We start from the raw sequence: 23,048 nt of genomic DNA, 5'->3' as shown, positions 1-23,048 counted from the left end.
CACACACACATATATGCACAATGAGGTCTCTGTGGATGAGGCAGACAGCTAAAGCTGCTACAGAGGAAGATTCAGTAGTCAATGGGGATTCCTTTATGGAGTATGTCATATTTCACAGTGACACACACTTTCTCAGACACACATGCAAACACCATGGAGCCTTCTGCAGCGAGACGGTGATTAATGATGAGCCGAGAAAGTGCTTCAGGCAAAAGAAGGAAAAACAAAGGCTTCATACCGATGCCCATTTGAGTAATTAATTGAAAAGAAATTACCGAAGTAAACAAAACAACTCAAAACTCTCACTATGCATCTTTACGCCTGTTGCACTCGCAGGAATTTTTCTTCTAACTGTTTGAGAGTTTGAGCTTGCAGTCTGAGAGGACTTCCAAACCAAATACTTAATTATCTGAGAGGGAATAGGAAACTTCACTGAAAAAAATTCAGTAGTCCTGCAGCTGCCAAAGTTGTGATGTTATCATATCGACAAAATCAGTCCAGACTTCCAGTGTAAACACCTGTCAAAGTTCTCAGTCCTACATTTGTGGCAATTTCCACTACAGTAGGCATCCCTGGGAAAACATTTTACTACGATGACACACACAAGGTGAAAAAACAAAAAAACACCATACAGAGAGAGAGAACAGTCTCATGTTAAGTCACATACATCTCAGTGACTAATCAGACAGAAAGATAAACAATTCTGGCGATTTTGTGGGTGGTGAAAATGAGCCAGTAAAATTGGTCAGGGTGAGCTTAGATATTTATGGTGATGAGTCAAGACAGTCATAACTGTTCAGTCTAACAGGACAAGGTGAAGATTTTTTATGATCTTTACCAACATTAAGCTGACATACTTTAGGTTTACTCAAAGGAATATGGGTAAACCTAAAGTATGCTGGTATCCACCAGGTAATGGCTGCACGTTACGTCTTGAATTTTGTTTACTTCAACTTCTCTTTAAGGTGGCGGCAAAGGCATCAGGAAAGTCAAGCGTTAAAGAGTTTAAAGCCAAAAAATAAGGAAAAAAAACAACAAGTCAAAGTGATCAGCAGATTCTACTAAACTCTGCAGTTCAGCAAGCCTCTTCGCTTTATTGTGCTCTGTTGTCAATATAGGTCTAATGGAAACAGTGACGAGTAAGGTGGCACAGGCCATTGTTTACCATACAATCACCAGACAAACATGCAATAACCAAAGCCGCATAATGTAATCACTAAAGGGAGCCATAAAGTAGGGAGTGGGGTATGTACAATGAACCTCCTGACCACTGCCAGGAAGGTGGCACATTATCTTACAGCTCTGACAAAAAGAAAAGAAAAATAAACATTAGAAAAAAAAACAATCAAGAGAAAAGTTCCTGATATAATACATAATTAAGACTTTTTTTATACAAATAATTAGAGATTGCAGGCATAATGAAACTGAAGGCCATTATATGGAATGATTCCCAAGGCAGACTAATGTAATGTATAATTGAATGTACTTATGTAGCGCCAAATCACAACAGCTGCTTCAAGGCACTTTATTTTGTATGGTAAAGATCGTGCAACAGTACAGAGAAAATCCCAACGATCACACAACCTCCTGTGAGCAAGTATCAAGTAACCTCCGACTCAGAGAGGGCAAGCCATCTGCCGTGACAGGTTAGGGGTGAGAGTCAAGGGGGGATAGACACCGTGGAAGAGACCGAGATTAATAATAACTAATGATTAAATTCAAAGTGGTGCATAAACACAACCACCGGGCCACGGACCGGTACTGGTTCGTGAGCTGTTTGTTTCCGGGCCGCAAGAGTTGAGGCTCGGGTGAAATTAATGGTTTTCGGGGTTTTTACCGTTAACTCGGTTCCCCTGTGTCTTTTCCTGTGTTATAGTTGTGTCTTATTTTGAAAGAAATATTTAAGTGTTACCATATCAACCAGAGAGCGTTAAGGGGCAGAGAGGAGGATGTTACTCTCAGTGTTGTTGGTGCATTTCAGGAGGACGCTGCTAATAAAGTTACACAATTACACAGTGAATTCGCGTTTATTATTATATTTACAAAATACCACAGTTTTTGTCTTGGTCGTATCATTTTATTTTGTTATATTTATCCGTGACACCTTAAAGGCTGGTCCGTGAAAATATTGTCAGACATTAAACTGGTCTGTGGCGCAAAAAAGGTTGGGAACTGCTGACATAGTGGGTGAAAAGAGGTGCATGAAGATGAAACACTCAGTGCATCATGGGAAACCCCCAGTAGCCTAGGCCTATTTCAGCACAACTAAGAGAGAGTTCAGGGTTACCTGATCCAGTTTTTTAAAAAACTATGGCTCCTTCAGGATACATAGTGATTTTACCATTCTAACAATCTTCCCAGCAGCATCAGTAAACACAAGAACCCTGTCCGAGCTTGCATATGACAAATAAAACTGAGGGTGAAACTACAAAGCTTACCCAACAACTTCCCTCAGACCGTCATCACCTCAAACCAACATAGCTGACACTTGATGCACGTCTGGAACTTTTCCATCACACAGCTGGTGAAACCTAGCCTTATATTATTAAGACTATCAACTGATTTCGCTATTGCCGGTCTATGAATTACAAGCAACGGGTTCAACCAGAAGTGTCAGTTGCACAATGCACATGTCTGAATAAACAAATCCTGAGATGTTCATCAAGTATTAAACATTACATCAGCTAGTCTACAAAAAAAAAAAAAAAACAAAAAAAAAAAACAACCCTCTTGATGACCCTCTTGTCCCGCAACTTGTTTATTCAGCTGAGGATATTCAAGTTGGCTAATGTCGCCAGTGTTTACGGGACTAAAAATGTGCCTGAAAAAAGCCAGCCGACAGCTGTTTCTGAAGACTTATCATTCAGTCCAAATATAGCAGGAGGTTCACACCAGCCTCTGCCGTTGCAAGGTTTAAAGTGCAAATATTTCAATTTACCCCAAAGTCATCTGTTGCATCTAATCTGAAGCCTTGGCTTCATGTGATCTATATTCTGCAGACAGTGTTATTTGCTGCCAAGTGGCCCATTACATTTTATTTCTTTTAATGATAGACACTACATACCACTAAGAGAGTTTGAGTGCACGACCTGCATGCTTCTGCCTGTGTGTTCCTGTGTGAGCTTTGGTTAAGTGGCACAAGTGACAGATGTGGCAGAAAATCCTTGTTTATTTTTCCTCAGGCAGCCATTCAGACATGTGTGTATGGTGCGTTTCCAGGCCTTGAGTGCAGTTTTAGTGCAGATCCAGGATAACAATAGCCTTTATATTCCTGCTAGATGAGCTCCCACCTGCTGCAGTATGTCATTATGTACTGGATGGAATGGATGTGCCTCCCTGTCGGCCCATCTTCTTCCTTCCGTCTGCCTCTTGTACACATCACTGATAAACCACAATCTAATACTTGATAAAAATCCATCCTTTATTTTGCTCCCAACAGATGTTTGTGTAGCTTTACGTGACACTTTTTTTTACTCTTTAACGTCATAAAATAAACATGAAATGCTGCACCAGGTTTGCCACCACTGTGCAGCTGTTGTCCCTTTCGCAAAAAAAGAAAAAAGTCAAAGCAAGGTTGATACCCTCATAATATGCCCTGTTGTGGATCACTTTACACCAACTGCAAACATGTTTTTCTCTACAGGTTGCTTTACAGTATATAATGTCTAATAACACATGCAGGATACAGTAGATAGCAGTGCACGGTATTACATAAATGTACGAGTCAAGATAAAAGATTTTAAAAAAGATGAAATTTAAAGACGCAACTTTTAGTAGGAAATTCACGCCTTCATCTTTGGATATCTTGTAGGTTTTTCTGAATTAAGAATAACTAATCTCACTCATGCACAGCAATAAACTATATTGCTTCTCTCTTACTCTCACTGTTCTGCTATATCTACAAAAGGCTTCCCTGGACGCCAGACAAAAACGTGTAGGACAACATTATTAGAGTTTATTTTACTCACTGTGAAAGCTCTAACCATATATATATGGACACATCATATACACACATTCTTCCGGGTATTCATAAATCTTGAAAACTCAAGCTACTGTAAACAATGATTATCTGAAGATCAGTAAGTCAGTAAGTCAGCTAGTCAGTCATGAGGCATGTAATAACAGCTGTTTAACCACTATATAATATAAAATTACAACAATAAATTTTAAATAAAGGCAAGAATGAGCATTAAACACATTTAAAAAGGAACACATGCTTTAAAGGGGAAAAAAGGATAGCTGGAGGAAAAACAAAAGATAAGAAGAGAGAAAAGATCGTGACAAAAACTGATTATAAAAAGAGAAAGTCGAGAGTGTGAGCGTGGTCCTTGTCTTTGTTGTGGTCAGCATGGCAGTATAAGGGTTGACATCAAAGAGTAGAGGACGGACAGAGATGAGAGAGGAAAGGTCTGGAAACCATATGAAACAACAGGAAAAGAGAGCGAGAAAACAGAGGAAGGGAAAGCTGAGGCAAAAAGGAGAGCCGCTGAAAATTTGCTGAAATGTCATTTTACACTCACACAGAAGCTGTGAAAATGTTTTGCAATATTTCATGTAAAAAAAAAAAAAGAAGGTATATTTGCATATATTTAGTTTCTGTGGTCTAGAGGCAAACACAGGATTTCACTTGAGATCTGCTGACGGTTCAGCTTTTGTTTGTCTCTCCGTAGGAAATACATTTGGGAACAAACATCAGGCTATTTGTGACACTTTTCCTCTAAAAACAATAGCTGTGTAAAAACCCGACCGTGACCTCGACTTGAATTTTCCAGCAGCGGTCCAAATGTAATGCATCTGTGTAAAGGCCTTTGAGTGTACAAATACACACATCAAAACAGATATATGAAAATAAAAATACCACAAAAACACACACACAACCCTGAGGATGTCCCACTGCATCCTGTCAGGCAGAGGTCACGACAGTGGGGATTAAATCTTGCTCATCTCCCTGCATGCTGGTTAAACCCTGGATTACCCCACAGCACCCTCAATTGCCGACTTACTAACCTATAAGTCCATCATGTGGTGCTCTCTGATTGCGGAGATGTTCGCATGTTTGTGTGTCGACAGCAACAATGAAATCTCAACAGTAGGGAGACAGATTTATCTAATTAAGTTTACTGCCGTCAGCATAAGTCCCCAACCTTTTTTGCGCCAAAGACCGGTTTATGTCCGACAATATTTTCACGGACCGGCCTTTAAGGTGTCGCGGATAAATAAGAAAACCAGTACCAGTACAAAAAAAAAAGATTTATTCATAAGACACGGGAAAAGACCCAGGGAAACCGAGTTAACAATAAAAACGATTTAAAAAAATAACAACAAAAAGAAAAAACCCTGAAAACCATAAATTTCACACCCATGCCTCAGCTCTCACGGCCCAGTACCATATGACTCACAGACCAGTTAGGGTCTGTGGCCCGGGGGTTGGGGACCGCTGCTCTACTGGACTGAGATCTGGTGACTGTGGAGATCATTCAAGGACAGTGACATCATTGTCATGTTCACCAAACAAGTTACAAGTTATCCAATCAGCACACTGTGTCATAGAGAGATGGATGTGACCAGCAACAATACTCTGGTAGGATGTGGCATTGACACTGGAGTGGCACCCAGTGTGGTCTTCTGCTACTGTAGCCCATCTGCTTTGTGCGTTCAGAGATGCTCTTCTGCATAACTTCTTCAACAAGTGGTTATTTGACTTACTGTTGTCTTCCTATCAGCTTGAAGCAGTCTGGACGTTCTCCCGACATTAACAAGGCATTGCCACCCAGAAAATTGACAACCATTGAATATTTTCTCTTTTTTTGTGTTAACAAAAAGTTGAAAAGGTACATCTAGTGAATATTTGGGATCCAGCTTATCAGTTTGTTTAGTTAAGTTTATATTTAGAGACAGAAACGGAAACAAAAAACCTTTAAACAAAAAAAAAGAAAAAGAAAAAAGGTGCTATAAGCAGCATCTGCTATTAGCAAAACTGTAATCGCAAACATATCCACCAGTTCAAGGATATTTTTGGACTTTCACAAGTGGAGATACAAATCAACCAAGATTATAAGGGCTTTCATCTGTTGCCATTCCAACACCGATGTGATATTTTTATTACTTTATATAAGTAAGGTCTCTCATGACATGTGGTTTGCTCAGGAAATAACTAGATCTATTACAGCTGCAGTTGAGTGACACAAGTGAGGAGGAGAAGCGGCCAGGAAACGGAGCCATTAACCAACCAGATTACCACAGCTTAGGCCTATCATCTTCTACTGGTGTAAAATAAGTGATAAAATACACTACTGTATACTGTAAGAATGATCTTGTGGCTCGAATCGGGGGTTAAACACAGTCAGGGCAGCGCTCGCATGTACACAAATCTAAATTTAGCTGTTTCCTTATTAACTCGACTGTCTCCCACCATCAACAGCAAATCTGTCTCTGACAGATTATGTTTTAAGAAACTGCAAGACAGCACTGAGTCGATGGGATGTATCTAAATCCAGGGATGTATTGGAGCCGTGAGAGAGCACTGCCTGTAGATTCAAACACACAATCTCATACACACAGTCCAAGTCAGACACAGTTCACTGGCAATATCCCTCCACTTCCACAGCCCCTTCCCACTCATTTTCTCTCACTTTTTCCCTTCATTTCTTCGACCCATCTCTTTTGTTCCTGATGGGAGAAGGTCGACCTCTAGAACCAGGCCAGGCTGCCGGCGTTGGAACGAGCGCCGTGGGAACCGACTTGTGGATTCTGGCTGCGTAATGACTGCTCTCTATCGATGAATGAAGGGGACCACAGTGGGCCAGAGTGAATAGTGACTAGGGAGAACTGAGGTAGGATAAACAGGGCTGTGCATGTGAGTGTGCATTTGTGTGGCAAACAGGAAAAGAGGGTTAGAAAAAAAGCCACAAACACCAATTAGTTTATCCAGGCACGACTAATTTGTTGTTCGTTGGCTTTTGACATGGATGCAACTTTGATGTCAGTCAAGCAGTTCCACTGTTATTATCTGAATAACTGATTGCAGTCCCACTCTGAGGATGAACTCCCCCTCCCAACACAAGAAGAACCACTTGAACATAGCAACACACCCTAAGCATGATAGCATACATTGCTACTCATGAAAGAGCATCGGGCAAAGACTATGCCTATAAATATCTGAGGGATAGGAGGAGGAATGTCCAAGCACTTAACATGTATATCAGTGTGTGTATGGGAGACAAGATGGACTGTAGACATTAGCAGGTCAGCTGGAAACATGCTTTTTTTTTTTTTATTCTGTGTGTGTGTGTGTGTGTGTGTGTGTGTGTGTGTGTGTGTGTGTGTGTGTGTGTGTGTGTGTGTGTGTGTCTGCTAGTGGGCATCAAGTTAACTGACAAAAGAAGGCCCCAAGTTTCTCCTTTCTCCAATTAACCTTCACTAGTATGACCTACTTTTAACATTAAAATAGCATACTCCCAAATCTACCCAGAGTTATATTTGGCAGAAAAGAATACGTTTCTAATATGTAGCTAAATTCATACTTCAAGTAAAAGTCAAGCTTGTGACATCACAGCGATGGCTACTTGGTGTACAGAAGTGCACAGACCTCTGGGGGAAGCAGAGTCTGGCGTGGTTCTCAAGGTCGAACTTTTCTCATGAGGAACAAAAGATGGGTTGTAGAGATGAAGGGGGAGAAATGACAGGAAATAGGTAGTGGAGGGATACTGTCAATGAACGGTGTCTGACTTGAACTGTATTTATGAGTCTGTGTATCAGTATGAGCTCCAAAACAATCAAGTATTGATGAGAAAGCTAGAGAGATAGATGTTTGGATTAGTTAAGGCATAATAATACATCTTCATCTGGAACAAACAGCATGGTTAAGGGACTTGAAACTGTTTTTATTTCTACTATCCATGGCATTAGCCTTATTAATATTATTAATACAATTGCACTTAATACAAGTAATACACCAGGGTGGAGCAAACGAGATCCATGTGCCAAACTTAGCAGGAGTGGCTGTTGTTGGCAGCCAGCAGAAATCCAAGCTAACCAAACTAGACTTTGTTTAAACTCTTGACTCTGAGTGTCAGGTGTTCCCCGCTGAGGCATGAGAGGATGACCTGTGACCTTTGCTCTGGGGTCCGCTCCTTCAGAACACATGGATCAACAGTGGAATAAAGCAGACAAAATACACACAATGAGGAAATCCCATTTTCCTATCATGTCTCTGTTCAAACTGCCACTGATTACACTGAGTGTAGAGGTAGGAGTGCGCAAACACACACACTCTTACTTCGCCCTTCCTTCAATGTCAGTTTTTCAGTGCACAAGAGCCCCTCTTCATGCCCCTCACCAGTAACATGATCTGGCTCAGAGCTCTGAGGTTAGCGTAGGAACCCTGAGCCACAGGAGCAGAAGACAACAGGGTGACCAGCCGCAGATATTTACAAGCAGGCTGGTAAATTTATGTAATACAGTGCATTCCTCAGGGTTGGGTAGTCAGCACTACCCAACAAGCAACATACCATTATGTCTCATCATGGATTTGAGGTAAACACCAACTCTAAACACTGTCATTTAACAGCCGCTCCTCACTTTGTAAACCAGTGAGAAACAGCCGTAAAATAGCACAACATGGCAAAGAATGCTTTGTTTCCTGGAGTCATGCGCATGACACAGTAACTTTTATTCAAATACCAAATTCAAAATAACTCTGCCAGGTGTTCTGGCATATTCAGATCCAGGACTCTTTTCATGGATTAACGCTGGAGGGCACTTCAAAAAAAAAAAATACAGGTGTTTCCATGTGTGGAAAAAGCTGGCGTTGAGCTTCAGTGTCTGCGTTGTAATAAATCTAGACTCAGCGCTTCTGTAAACCTAACACACGGCTTTGAGGGCGTGTGGGAACTGCAGATCGCGACGTAACACACCGCATTCCAGCCTACTCTCTCACACCTCGTCTTCGGCTTCTGATGAATCAGGTCTTTAAATGAGACAAACCCTTTCAGAAAGAGCTCCCAGTCCCGCCTAAAACCGCATCAAAACTTCCAACAGGTACAGAAAATGGGAGCAGTCGAGTCATGACTGGGACTGGTTGCTGTCATGTAGTGGGCACCCCTACACCCCTTCACCTCCGTCTGGGATCTGTCTGCCTGTTCGGCTTATCATTTCTCTGCAGTCACTTTTGAACCTGTGTGTGTTTGTGTGACAAAGGGTGAGTCATATTTAGACACAAGGCAGGATGGACAGACGCAGATCAAATGCAGGAGGAAGGACAGTAAAAAGGAAACAAAAGTGAGTGAGTCAGAGATGAAATCCTCCTCTTTCACTTGGGTTTAGAGGAATTTGCACCAATCTTCCCAGCACTACTTTGCAATACATTTCGGAAGCAAGTTAGATAAGAAAAAGAGGCAGGGACTCAATAGAAAACATGATCCCTTAACTGCTGGGTTTACACACATTACCACATAACAGAGTCTTAAATAGGTGTCGAGAGGCAGATATGCAGTCATTCAAAGGCTCTGCCTCAGGTATGCAGCTCAGCAGGCCTATCTCTCAGTCTTGCTTGCACAGTCACCAGAGCATGAGTCAGTCTCAGTTAATATTTAACCCTCCTAAAGGAGGGAGCTTTAATAAAAGCAGGCTAAACAAATCACAAAAATTTAAAAGTAAAGAAATTGATTTTCCATTTGTCTGTGTGTTTATCAGCTTTATGGACATTAAGGAGAGATGAGGAAGGTGAAGGGTCTCCTGGGATCTCAGTGCCCTTTGAGGACCTGGATACAGATGGCCAGTATGTTGAGAGGATATCCATCATTTCTGACACAATGCCCCTGTTAACATAAGTCCCAATCAGGCAAATAAAGCCATGTGGGCAGGAGTCAGTGGTCACTCCTCTTTGACTCTTTTAAAAAGACAAATCATGACAGTCACCTTGGACCTCTCCACACTACTGCGCATGTTATCATAACAGGAAAAGCCAGAAGGTAGACGCACCTCTCTCACACAGACATATTTAAACTCTCGAATCATACATAACATGCACATCATATCTACAAATATGAACTCACTGCATGCATTTTTGCATGTCTCTGGATCTCATTTAGTGCTCTATAGTGGCTTGTAAGCATTTCATAGAAAGCTAAAGTGATTGGAGCCGAAAGATCAGTAGAGTAAGAGGGACAAAAACAAGTGGCCAACAGTGCAGACTCACGGATTTTCACTTTCTTGGGATCAAGCTTGTGGACTTCATCCTGCAGAATTTGCAGGCGCTCCTCGATCCTGCAGGATCTTCTAAACACCATCCCCGCCTCCATCTCGATGCCCAGGAAGATGTCGCTGGCATGTCGGGAAAGGTCGGAAAGTTGATGTATTACGTTAGTCAGCGTATGACAGCCAACCTCATCCAGCGATGAGAACAAAACGGGTTTTCGCAGTTTGCGTTTGCCGGCTTCTTCCCTGGGTTTCCAGCCATCCTTCTTCGCCGATAGCCTGCTCACACGGCGGGGCTCGATATTCCTCTGGTGAAAGGGCATATTTATTTCATACCAATAACTCCAGCGGGACCGAAAAGTGTTCACGCCGAGAAAAACAAAGCTTTAAAACAAACCCAACACGAACTCCCTCCCCGCGGTTGAGGAATAATCCTTGAATCCCGCCATATTCTGATTTTCAAAGCATGGGGACTTTGTGCTGCTGTACACTGCAGACGTTGCCTCCTAAAGTCTATTCAAATTCAACCAGACACAGTGCAGGCTGGAAAGAAAAAAAAATCACAAGGAAAAGTAGGGAAAAGTACAAATAAAAACCCGGAAAATACTACAACCACCTGTAGCGAGTGGAGCCGGAGCCAGAAAGAAGCGCAGAGTTTACCTGCCTCCCTCCGGAGAGAGCGGCCTGTCACAAAACAAGGACCGGAGCTCTTCAGAAAACGGAACAAGGAAGGAAACGAGCAGGAAACCTGGAAGCTGTAGATCCTGGATCGTATTTTTTATTTATTTATTTATTATCTGAAATCAAAATTAAAATCTTTCTCAAATGGTTTGACTTAATAAGTCCTATACTTAGTTTTTTTTATTATATATATATATATTTATATAGAGTTAGTAAATCTCTCATCAACCCTAACCCTGACTTTACATAAGTACATTAACCCCCCCCCCCCCCCCCCAATAAATAAATAAATAACTGTCGAACACAAACATTCATTTTATTAATTTATTATTTTCGTTTTTCTGCAACTGAAAAAAAATGCCATCCATAAATTCAAAATTTGAGTCAGCTTAAATGGTCTTAGCATTTTAAGCTAGTACCTGTCACACTAATTTTGAATATGTCGAGATTGTCAGACACAAATGTAATTATATGTATTTTATAATTTCTAGAGTTTATTTCAATTTCTTACATTTTTAGCTATTTTGAGTTAGTAAGTCTCGGATCGTTTCTCAGTTTCTCATATTCATGAAAGTCATCAAGTCAAAAATCATAGCGTTAACAAAATGATATGTAGGTAGCGTAGTCTGGATACTTTGAGGTAGTCATGTTATTTTCTTGCTATTTCGCTAATGTTTCTCTTGTCTGTTGCACATTTATTTTTAAAGGGGAATTTGCCCACAGTTATTACAGAGCAAACAGACATAAGTTTTTTTCATACCATTTAAAATAACCTCATGGTAACACATTCTCTGAACACTTGTCTGTAATTTATGACCTCAGTGTGTGCACATGGCATGTTTGTCCAGCTCCTCTGTTCACCATCTGACATTCCCATATCTGCTCTTTAAATTCCTCACAGCTCTTTTCAAGGGCACACCATCCCCTCAAGTCACTTTTAAAATTAACAGGCCACAAGTTCAGTGGATGAAGTCCTGTCTCTGCTCCGTAGCTATTAATGCGCCCCCTGGTGTCTTTTAGTGAATACTGCAACTCCCAGCATAGTTGCAAGCATTCCTGTCACTTTCACCGTTTTCTCATTACTCAATATGTTCTATGTGGCAATAGTTTAGTAGCACGTTGCTCAATATTTGCATGTGAAATGTTGGATTTATGCCCCCACCGCTCTGAATATTGAGACACCCCACATACACAGAAAACACAAAGTTAAGTGGATTGTTCTCTCAGGCATGAGCAATATCCGCATTTGTCCTTCCCTCAGCACAAATTGTGTTTGACAGGAAAGCAGCGTGAGGATGACACATTTACTACTGGTGGAAAAAGGAACAAGCCTGACAGTGGCGTGTTGTTCCAAGGCCATTTTTTGGTGTCCTCACATTTCCCGTATCCTCTGTTTGTTTAAAATACAAATCTTCTCGCCACTTAACTACTGGGAGGCAAGACCCATGAGCTTGTGTCGCTGCAAATCAAGCACATGGGTAATCAACTGTGAGTGAACCGGCACTGTCTTCTTATTAAATGAGTTACCACTTGTGCTTTTTCTGCTGACGCCTTGGTGCTATAGAAACCAGAGCAAGCAGCAATAAGCAGACAATTATAGAGATGAAGATACGTTTAATCAAGATTAAATATATGCCCAAAAAGATCTTGCAAATCATAAGAGATCCAAACATTAAAACCATACAAAAAAAATGAAATTTTATGTTAAGGGAGTCTCGTACTTTCTACAAGTTTTGGACTTTCATTCGGGGTAAAATGCACGTGTCATACTACAGTGCATTCATTCGCAAAAAACCCACAGCCTTCTTCCACATTTAAAAACCCATACATAAACATCATTTATAGAATTATTTACATACAAGGCTTAAACATCTCAAATCAAACCCTTTGATGAGCCACGAACAAAACAAAAAACAAACAAAAAAAAAAAAAAACACATCACATTTGAGGTTACGGGGACTTTCTTGACGTTTACGGCTTGTGTGAGCCGCAAGTAGTGACATTCTGTTGCACAAATCATTGAATGGATTTGGAGGCAGGAGTCATTAAATAATGATGCTCTGCAAACACTGGAGGGTTAACTGGCTTGCAAGATACTCCGCCTCTGTCTTTAAAGTTGCTTTGCATTTACACACACCCACACACACACACAAAAAAAAAACTAAAGTGTGATAAAGTGAAATCAAATGTCCTCGATGCCCACTTGCCATATTCGACAATCACTTTGATTCAGAGAGCACAGTTCATACAGCAATTCTCACAACGCACTCAGATGTTGGGTACATATGTCATGCGTAGCTGAAGAACAGAATGAATCTAAATTACATTTTCAATAATAATAAAAAAAACATTTAAATGTTAGTAAGCAACCGTGTCACGCAGAACACAATTCTAATCAGCTCTTTTTTCCTTTTTATTTTTTTAATTCATAATGTTTGAGGTGACAACTCAAAGAGGAAGAAAGGAAAAAAGTAGACAAAACAGAGTTTTGTGTTATGGATTTTCTACACAGATGTAACAGTGTGTTATGACCTAAAAAAAAAAAAAAAAAAAAAAGGATGGTTAGTTGAGTTTATTGTCACGTGCGTGTCAGAGCTCTGAACAGGAAAACAGGAATGATAAAACAAATCCCCCTGCTAACATTGACAACACAAGCTCTTTCTTTTTTGTGAGTCTTTAATTAACAAGTGGTGAACAACACATATGATAAGGGACTGTCAACAAGCAACTTTTTTTCTTTTGTAAAAACTCAAACGGAAAAACATTTGTGGGAGAACGGAAATTACTCCTACACCGATTTGACTTTTACACTTCTTACACTGTGACGCTTCTGCAGCCGATAAAGGCTCACAGCCATAAATTACCATGTGAATGATGTTTTGCACACCCTCCTTCAACACCCATGTTACTGAATGACTTCTTGCCGGTCCTTCATAAATGATGCAAGTTTAAAAAGACACACACTGCTGTTGTAACCTGACTCTCGAAATAAGTATAAGAAACAGAACGTTTGCGAGAAGAAGATGAAAAAGACCACTCGTTCCACTTCACAATCCTCTCAGATCTTCATACAGGTACGGTGGCTTTGTGACAACAAAAAGGATGAGCAGGTTTGAGAACCCGGGCTGTTTAAATGAGTGAGAACACAATTGGCAAAGACCAGACGATCTCTGAGTAAAAGGCATAGTGTTATGAAGCACATCTTTAATAATAAATTGATTTCTAACATTGTCCTCTGTGTACTTTTGGGATAAACAACCACCTTTTCCACTCAAAAGCAAACAAAAACAAACAAACAGAAAAAGAAAAGAAAGAAAGGGAAACATAGGCTCGTGGAGCCGCCAAGTTTCCATTTGTGGTTATGATAGCATCACTTGGAGCACAAGCAGCCACAACGCCACCGTGTTGGACAGTGCTGGGCTGGGCTTTGGTGACTTAAGTGGAGCCCAGGGGAGGAAACTGGTGAAATATATCATGAGAGCAAAGTCCTACAGCTTGGTGTGAATGCAGCAAGGACAGGTGGTGAATATACAACGGGTATACGCACTCCTCTTCCAAGGGCTCGATAACGGGATCTAGCATGGGTGCATCTTGGGTCACGCGTACACATACAGTAAATACATATTAGTCGAGTCTCCAGACTACGACTCCAGATGTGTCTCTTTGTCTCCCTCTGGTGGTTTAATCCAGAATTAATCTGGTAGTTTCCTCCTTCACACACACACGCACACATACACACAAATACAGGCTGCCTTCACACAAATCTTCACCCTCCCCCCCCTCACAAACACACACACGCGTACATACATATATTTATATATACGAACATACACACTCCTTGGCTCCCCTTGTGTCTGTATTCAGGCTTATCTGGTGTAGTAGACTCTGTAGTAAACACTCTTGGAGCGCCAGAGTGAATAGGAGTTGTCGAACTTGAGCAGGTAGACTCCGCGACCTGGGTACTGGTGGCTGCCGGCGTACACCTCCTCATGACAGTCCCTCCGGTAAACCGGTACAATCTCATCCACCTGAGGCTTCCCTGCCTCCTTCTTGGCCTTCTCTTCCTCACTGGTTGGCTCGCCTGCAGGTAAAAAAAAACAAACAAAACATAAACAAAAACACAAAAACAAAACAAAAACAAAAAAACCCACCAATGCATTATTTGCGCAAACAAAAATACATTTTGTGCTGTATGATTTTTGCATTACATTCCAAGAAATGAGCCCAACAGTGGGTATTCCTTACAGGTTAGTGTGAGAGGTAAAGAAAACACTAGAACTTAAAGGTGACAAAGCATCCAAACATTTAATTGGACTGTGAGAACAGCACAATATCAATATTATTTAAAAAAGTGAATGTTGTTCAATAATTTGACTGCCAGTATTCAGTCATATGCTTTCCTTTATATGACAAAAGATAGGCAGGACTTTTGTTACAATGGCAAGAGTCAGTGGATAATTAATTATAAGTGTAGGATAAGAATAAAATATTAATGGAAAACTAGTTACTAATCTCTCAAACGGGCTTATAACTGAAGCCACAGAAATAAAGCACAAGACAACACTAATTAGAGCATTGACAGCCTTCATGCAGACTTTGTGTGTACATGTACAGAAGTGCATGAGCATCATGACAGACACTTTTTTTTTTTAATTTCTTAGCAAATATTTTATTTTCCCAGTAGTTTTGTAACAAATAACTTGGCACTAAGTGATATAATCGCATGTCTCTCGTTCTGTGGACCGACTCCACCGTTCTGTTGTGCAGAGGGCAGCAGTAGGCTACGTTCACACTGCAGGTCTTAATGCTCAATTCCGATTTTTTGATCAAATCCAATTTTTTTTGTCTGCTTGTTCACATTACAAATAAAATGTGACCGCAAACGCGCTCTAGTGTGAACCCTCAAAGCGGCCCGCATGCGCAAAAGAAGACGTCACACACAACGCCCTCTGTTTAGATCCAGACCAAACAGTATTATTTGACTGATGGCCCTTAATATAAAGACTTGTTTCGGGTCTTACGTTTCCCAATTTTGCTTTAAGTTATAAAGCTATTTTGTTATTTACACATGGCCTAATAATTATCCTTATTGCCGTTTTAGAGAGGAGCGGTGCTTCAAAGGATAGTTACAGATTTCTGTCAGAATCTGCAGATTATACAGTACGAATAAAATGTTCACGTTTTTCCAATGCTGTCTTCCCAACAGTTTCACTAACATCTACACGGGATGGCCACGAAGCATTCGCGATGTCTTATCGGGCGCTTCTCCAGCGCTGATACTTGGCGTCTGTCTTGTGTCAGTGACGTAAAAGACGGATTTAATGCAACATGACCATTCAAACAGCAGTCGCTTTCTGAAACATCAGATATGTCTCGCATTCAGTACCACATACGAAAGTGACCCAGATCGGATTTGAAAATATTGGATTTGTGCCGTTCACACTGTCATACCATGATCGGATATGGGTCAAAAAAGTCCAATTTGATGCGCTTTCGCATGCAGTGTGAACGTAGCCGTAGTGTCACACACAGTTAACCAGTTCTCAGCTTATTCTGATATGACAAGCATTTGAACTGACGGTAGTTCTCTTAAGCAAAAGGATGACCACCATCGCCAGCTACAGTCCAAGATACTGGAACTGGAGCACCATTAACGGTGGGACAAAGTGCTTTTTGGAGAGGGATGATCAACCTGACCAACAAGCCAATCAGCAGGGAAAATACAGGAGGGGAACAGTCAGGGCTAACTGGTTAGAGGCAACTAAACTTTCAAAATAAGAGTTTAAGTGTTGCCACTAGTAAAACTATATAAATATAATTCACTATTTAAATTCCCTATATATTATATATAAAAACCAAAAACAGCTGTACGGCTTATACCCAACAGTGAAAGGAAACAGTCACAGTAGTGGTTGACACAGCCGCCTAACCCTGGTTCGATCCTGGGGGGAGAACAAATCATTGTAGGGGTTGTATGGGGGCATCCAGCATGAATAATTAACCAAACCAATCATGGTATGATTAAGTGAGAAGCCTCAAGGCTGTAATGCATAACTGCTGTTTACATAATAATAAGGAATGTGTTTAAGTACAGCAAGTATAAAAAAAAAAAAAAACTACCCTCACCTTCATCATCTTCATCCTCTTCACTGGACTCTGACACGTGCACGCTGACTGAAGCAGAGGCTGCGTCCGTCCACTCGAAGAAGACCCCAAAGCCGATGTCGTAATAGTCTGTAGCAAACTCCCAGAACAGGTACGAGCCGTCTTCATGAGTGGGAACACGCACCGTCACCACCTCGCCGCGCCCCACCGTGATCACGCTGTCTGCGTCCTGACGGATTTTCTCCTTGAAGTCCTTGATCTGTGGCCGTGTCCACATGGAAGGAGCAGCTATGACTGGTGGGGATTCTGCTGCAATCAAAAGGAAAGAGAAGACATTATCTATTTTCTACCAGATTTCTTACAAAACAAACAGTGCATTCCCTAATAAGCGATTCCCTTCCAGCATATACAGACCGAATCCCAAACAAGCTCAACTTGGAGGAAACCTGTGTGTCTCAGAACGATCAGAGAAAACCAGAATCCATGTGCATAATAGCAAAGATTTGTTTTTGCAGGCACAGCTACCCCAGCTTTATTTATCATTCCACTGAACAGGAAGAAGGAAGTCATTTGGAAAGGGATATGTGTTTTGGATTCACACCAAGGACTTTTGCATATCTACTGTGATGTCTTTTACTCCTGTAAGCGGAATATGTGACTGGAGGAAACCTAAACCAACACATTATTGTGTATCACTTGTTCCAGCTCTTCTGCCCTCCAGGTTACATCAACAAGGGCACAGCAGATAAGCATCAGGTTTCAAGCTTGGCAGACCGCTTCACTGCTCTGACAGAGAGCTTACCCTGTCTGACCCCTAGTCATTAGCCGCTCCAATATTTCATGCTTTTATTTTGAGATGGATATAGAGCAGCCCACCAACCTAATAAAGGTCCATTCTCTGAGACCTCTTCTGCCGGTTCAGGCTCTGGCTCCCGATCCATACTTTCTGAGTAAGAGTCTGACTGGCCTCCATTGATTGTTGGAGCTTCTTCTCCAGTCTGTGGTGAAGCAGCACACAATGGTCCGGCTGAGGATGCGGGGATGGGTTCACCTGTGTGGAAGCTGCTAGATTCTAGGGTGCCCTGCACCATTGAATCAGACTGCTGCTGCTTCTGTAAGGCCGCCTAGGATGAGAAAGAGAAACCAACAATCTAGTTTCACCAGGGCTGTGTTAGGGTTGGATAAGATTATTAACAATTAAATTTCCATCTTCTGGCAACATCCTATACATCTCGAAAACCGAAGGGTCTGTTTTTCAGCTTTGCTGCATACGAGTAGACCTAGGGCTAGACTTTTGAACAACTGATTTGCTCAGGGATTTTTCATCTTAGTCTTTGTTTGAGGTTTTTGTTTACCACACCTGGCTGTTAAAAATGGTATAAAATAAAGTAATTCAAGTCAAAAGGTTTAAAACATTTTTGGCTATTTTTCCAATAACTCCTTTGCAATTTAACAGTTCACTTGAGCTGGAAGGACTCTAAAGGGAGGCCGATGTCTTACAGGAAGGTTTTATGCATCAGTCAGGATATTAAAGAGGACATGAATAAAGGTGTGTGCTGTCAAGACATATACCACCCAGTTTGGAAGGCTAATTATTAGCAAGGGATTTCTACACTAAATCTATCCTAGATAATACAGCTGCTAGGCTCTGACACACATTCCTTTCAGTCAGATAATGAAGAGTTAATTAAGGGACTAATCTCAGGGGTCAACTGATCAGATTGAATTTGGGGCCAAAGAAAGACCTGCAGGCAATCCTTCTAATCTATTCTAAGTACTCCCACATTAACTGCAAATCCTATATATTGAACAATAAAACTCAATCAGTGAAAAGTCTATGTTATGTTGAGATTCTGCATCCTACCTGTTGCTGGGCCAGCTGGACCTGGTAGAGCTGCTGCATGTACTGCTGATAGTGCTGCTCCTGCAGCTGACGGATGAGGCTCATCTGCTGCTCAGGGCTGTTTGGGTACTGCTGAGCAGCATACTGTTGGAACTGCACCGCTGTCTGCGCATTTAATGCTGCCATTATCTGTTGTCTGGTTACATTAAAATGAATGACAATGGAAATACAGGAAAACAACAGGAAGTCAGACAGATTTGTAGTGAGATTTTCATCTTTGGGCCAAGTGTCAGCACAGGACTAACCCTTGTTTTCGGTCTCACAAAATACGTGGAAATAAAAAGTGATTTAAAAAAAAAAAAAAAAGCATACAGATTTAAATACAAAAGGAGAGGAATGCTTATATATAAAATTAAAAAAGAAACAACAAACACCACACATACTTCTGCTGCTCAATCCGTAGCCTCTCCTCTTCTGCCTGCCTCCTTTCTTCTTCCTCTCTTCTAAGCCTTTCCTCCTCCTCAAGCCTCCGTCTCTCTTCCTCCAGCCTCTGTCGCTCCCTTTCTTCCTCTTCCCGCCTTAGACGCTCTTCTTCTTCTCTCCTGAAGAAGAGAATTGAATGATTTAAATAATGTAAATGGATAAAAATGCATAATTTACATGCAAACAAAAGCCCAAACTGTGAAATATACATGAATATCACGACATTCTAACAAGGTCAAATACTGTATAACCTATCCACCCAAACTAACCACAGCTTTCCAGCTTTTCTAGATAAATAGAGAGCAAATTGAGGTAGAAACTAAATTTAAGACACACTAGCAGATGAATGTCCCTTGGACAAAGAAGCTGATCCTCCCACCTTTTCCTCTCCTGCTCCTCCCTTTCGATCTTGTGTGATGTGACGTATGGGGCAAAGAGGTTACAGCATTTGTTAAGTAGCTTGACAAACTCCACCATGGCATCGTCCTTCTCCATGTTACCCAGTGAAGCCCACTCTTTCCTGCACACAGGTCAAGGTGTAGACAATAATAGGTGCATTATTTTTTTAAAATTTCATTCTGAACAGGATGATTTTCACCCATTGTCTGAATCCATTTCAAACTGTTAATGAGTAAAAATGCACGAGTGTGTATTTCCTGATACAAAGCAAAAATCACTGAGATGTCCACTACAATCCAAAGGTCACATGCATGAACACACACACACACACAAGCTGGTGTTACCTGCGGTCGTTGCCCAGGACATCAAAGAAGCCGACCTCTGGTGAAGCATCGGGATTGTAAGGACCGAGTAACACCTGTTTGTGCAGAGCCACCAATCGAAGCTTCTCCTCATAGGTCGGGTGGAAGGCCTTTCCATCTTTATCTGAAGGCAGCAAAGTGGAAGCAATGAGTTTGCAGGCAATCCTGTTAATGTCCACCTGCAGTGAATACTACAGTGCAGCTTGTGTGCACAACAAGGTAGTAAAAACTCCCACGTACAGGAGTGTTATGTTCTTGTGCCAAGACTGTAAAGCGCAGATAATTACTCCTAACTGTGCTCTCCCACTCTAAACTTTTCAAGCTTCTTTGTGGTTAAAATCATTAAGAATGAAACACTGAGATGACATTAGTCATACCTAAAGCTTGATTTAAGGTGAGGCAAAAGAGAGATTTAGGCAGCTGAGTTGAGCAAGTTGAGCAAGTAGACCTAACCCTGTCTGACACACTGACAAGGATACAAAGCCCAGATTACTATCACACAGAGTGGCAGCCAGGCCCCGACCTGTTTGCACAGTCATCACAAGTGTTCTGCCATAATACAAACAGCACAAATGCCCAGTGTTCAATGCAGCTTACACTTGTGTACGATGACTGGAAAGTATGGACACAGTATTTTGCAGGATTTGTGGCTTTTTGTAAAGCAGACATATAGAACTAGCTAGAATGGTCAGACTGCAGAATATAGCCACACATATCACAATTTCTTTTCCAATTATTCAACTACTTAGGGTATTTCAATATGCTTTAAATCCACCCCAGCATGTCCAGAAGGCCTAAAAATGGCTCCCAGAGCACACATAAAAGTAGTACTACAAGTAGTAGCAACATAGGAGTGATATGAAAGGGCAGGTGTAAAAACAGTCAAGCCGTCACATAAACCCCCCCATAGACTGAAAACGTGGTTAACTGCTTTTAGGGGCGGCGAGCTAAAACTATGCAGCAGTTGTATCCTCAGAATAATAATTCCTCCAGCACAGCAGGAACTTGTCATTGAGTACTTTGGGAGGAAAAATCTTTGAGGGCAGCTGCCACCTGATGCAGTCCCGCTTCAGTCACAGCAGAGGGAGAGCGTGTTTAAAAGCTCCTGAACACATCCCAGAACAAGCTGTCATTCAATTGGAATGGAAATCTTCCTCGTTTGGTGGAGGAAGCATGCATAGAAATATGCAAACTGGTAATAAGTATAGTCACTCCTCTTTGGTGCAAAGACAAAAACCCACAAAGGAGACAACAGTGGCAAATCAGCTGACACAAAGGGGCCACTCACAAGTGCCGTGGTTGTTTTACCCTTTAACGGCCAGCAGCGTTAGATACTAGTTAGCCGTGAAGCTAATGTAACACCGAGGCTGACAGCAGTAGCACCAGTCCCGGTGGTGACAGCTAGCAGCTAATGCTAGCAACCTGCTAGCCTGAACCAGCGAGCGCCACACTTTAAACTGTTCGAGCAGCTTTCTCACCGCTTGGGGATTGAAACAAACATGAAGTACCTTTAAAAAATTTAAGGGCCATTCCGTACAGCTCCAGCAGAGGAAAGCCCCATTTCCTCTCTATCGCACATTTGGCAGTCTCTCCATCTTCGCCTTCAGCGCCGCCCGGCTTATCTGTGCTGGGTTCCGTGGGTATGGACTCCGGTTCTTCGGCCTGGCTCTGCTCGCCCTCCGGGTCCGGAGTGAGGGTGAGGCCATCGATGGAAACTTCGAGCCGGCTAGAAGTAGCGCTGTCGAGGTCGCCGCTCTGAACCTCTGTCGCCATCATGTAGACTGTCAGCTGAAGCAGCCACGTACCTACTTCCGTTTCAATCTAGCGGAAGTTCCGGTTGTTTTCTCTCCCCTCACCGATGTAAATAATGACGAGGTCTTACCAACAGATAAAAAGACTTGCCCAAAAACAAACACCCCCCCCCCCCCCAGCATTTTATTAACCGTCACGTACACTAACGGACACATATAAAAATTAACATGTATTTTAAAATATGCAATGGATAAATTGTCTTTTTTTTTAATCGATTTTCCATGTTTTCCATATAACGATTTTATAAGCTTATGCTTCTTCCTGCTCCTTTTTGAACATGAAGGTTATTTGTAGTTGTGGTTGCTCGTTTTCCTTTTGTTTTGCTTTGTTTATTTGTCTCTTTTAATTCTATGTTGTTGTACTTTTTCAACATGTTCAAAATAAAGATACAATCTATCAATGTCAATAACCGGTATGATCATCCCTATTCTTCAACACATTTTGAACTCACTTTGTCAAGCTTTCTTGGAATGTCTTTAAAAAGTCTTTGGGAATAGTTCTCCAGGCTTCTTGAGGAACATTCAGATCTCTTCTTTGGATGTGAGGAGCTATCCGGGTATGCTTTTTACTGCACTGGCAGTGTGTTTGGGATCATCATGCTGAAAAAGCCATTGCCAATCGGATGCTTCCCAGTTTTGTTTTGTTTTGTTTTTTAGTTTTCAAAACACACTGCACACCATGCTGGAATATGCCATATTTTCGGTTAATAGTTCTTTGGGAATAGTGCAATAATACTTGACTTAGGGGCCTTTTTATTATGTTGGAATGATTCACAGGTCAGTGTAAAGTGACTTAACAAACAAACAAAAAGAACTATCCCCCTGAAAATGATCAGTTACAAGGACTGGACAGAAAATTTATGAAAAAGCAGGCAATGTCCAAAGAAAAACTTTAAAAAACCTTCATAAAGCCTGGAGAACTATATATACTATGCTATACTAATGTCCCCGATGTTTTATTTGTAATTAGCTAATGATGGTTGCTGCATTTGCCCAGGTGAGGTACATTGACAGTAAGACTTGGCCTAAGCTTTGGATAATACTTATGCACATTTTGAATGAGCACATGCTCTCCAGCTCCTTAAATTATCCTTCAAATACACAAATATTGTACTGAAATACATTATAACAAGGGCCCATTAGACAGGTGACATTTTAACACATTGC

At 41.4% G+C, this 23,048-nt stretch overlaps 2 protein-coding genes across 5 annotated transcripts in view; both read right to left on the bottom strand.

Moving 5' to 3' along the window:
* Window positions 1-10,876, bottom strand: part of nhsl1b (NHS-like 1b) — a 100,995-nt gene extending 90,119 nt beyond the window's left edge. For all 3 annotated transcript variants that reach the window (XM_085248219.1, XM_085248220.1, XM_085248222.1), the window contains exon 1: window positions 10,199-10,876. In XM_085248219.1, coding sequence (XP_085104345.1) covers window positions 10,199-10,520 — 322 coding nt within the window. In that variant the 5' untranslated portion in view covers window positions 10,521-10,876. The remainder of the gene's footprint in view (window positions 1-10,198) is intronic.
* Window positions 10,877-12,472: 1,596 nt separating this feature from the next.
* On the bottom strand, window positions 12,473-21,954 carry acbd3 (acyl-Coenzyme A binding domain containing 3). Of its 2 annotated transcripts, none has more exons than XM_085247133.1 (8): window positions 21,579-21,954; window positions 20,053-20,194; window positions 19,689-19,829; window positions 19,270-19,428; window positions 18,848-19,022; window positions 17,864-18,107; window positions 17,005-17,292; window positions 12,473-14,959 (listed from the first exon to the last, which is right to left on the bottom strand). In XM_085247133.1, the coding sequence occupies exons 1-8, from the start codon at window positions 21,844-21,846 to the stop codon at window positions 14,745-14,747; spliced, it is 1,632 nt and encodes a 543-aa protein (XP_085103259.1). In that variant the 5' UTR covers window positions 21,847-21,954; the 3' UTR covers window positions 12,473-14,744. The 2 variants fall into 2 exon arrangements, with proteins under 2 accessions (XP_085103259.1, XP_085103260.1); XM_085247134.1 differs by having other exon boundaries at window positions 17,005-17,289.
* Between the last annotated feature and the right edge of the window lie 1,094 nt (window positions 21,955-23,048).

Source organism: Mchenga conophoros, linkage group LG15 (genome assembly GCF_057382185.1).
Source record: "Mchenga conophoros isolate Kocher_MC1m ecotype Shallow Benthic linkage group LG15, M_conophoros_male_GT1.1, whole genome shotgun sequence".
NCBI classification, from domain to species: domain Eukaryota; kingdom Metazoa; phylum Chordata; class Actinopteri; order Cichliformes; family Cichlidae; genus Mchenga; species Mchenga conophoros.
This window is presented reverse-complemented; position numbering and strand designations above follow the sequence as displayed.

Coding starts and splice junctions, on each gene's coding strand:
- acbd3 (XM_085247133.1), bottom strand. CDS start 21,846: ATGATGGCGACAGAGGTTCAGAGCGGCGACCTCGACAGCGCTACTTCT. Junction 19,830..20,052: donor GTCCTGGGCAACGACCGCAG/GTAACACCAGCT, acceptor ACCTGTGTGCAG/GAAAGAGTGGGCTTCACTGG. Junction 18,108..18,847: donor TCCAGCTGGCCCAGCAACAG/GTAGGATGCAGA, acceptor TTCTCATCCTAG/GCGGCCTTACAGAAGCAGCA.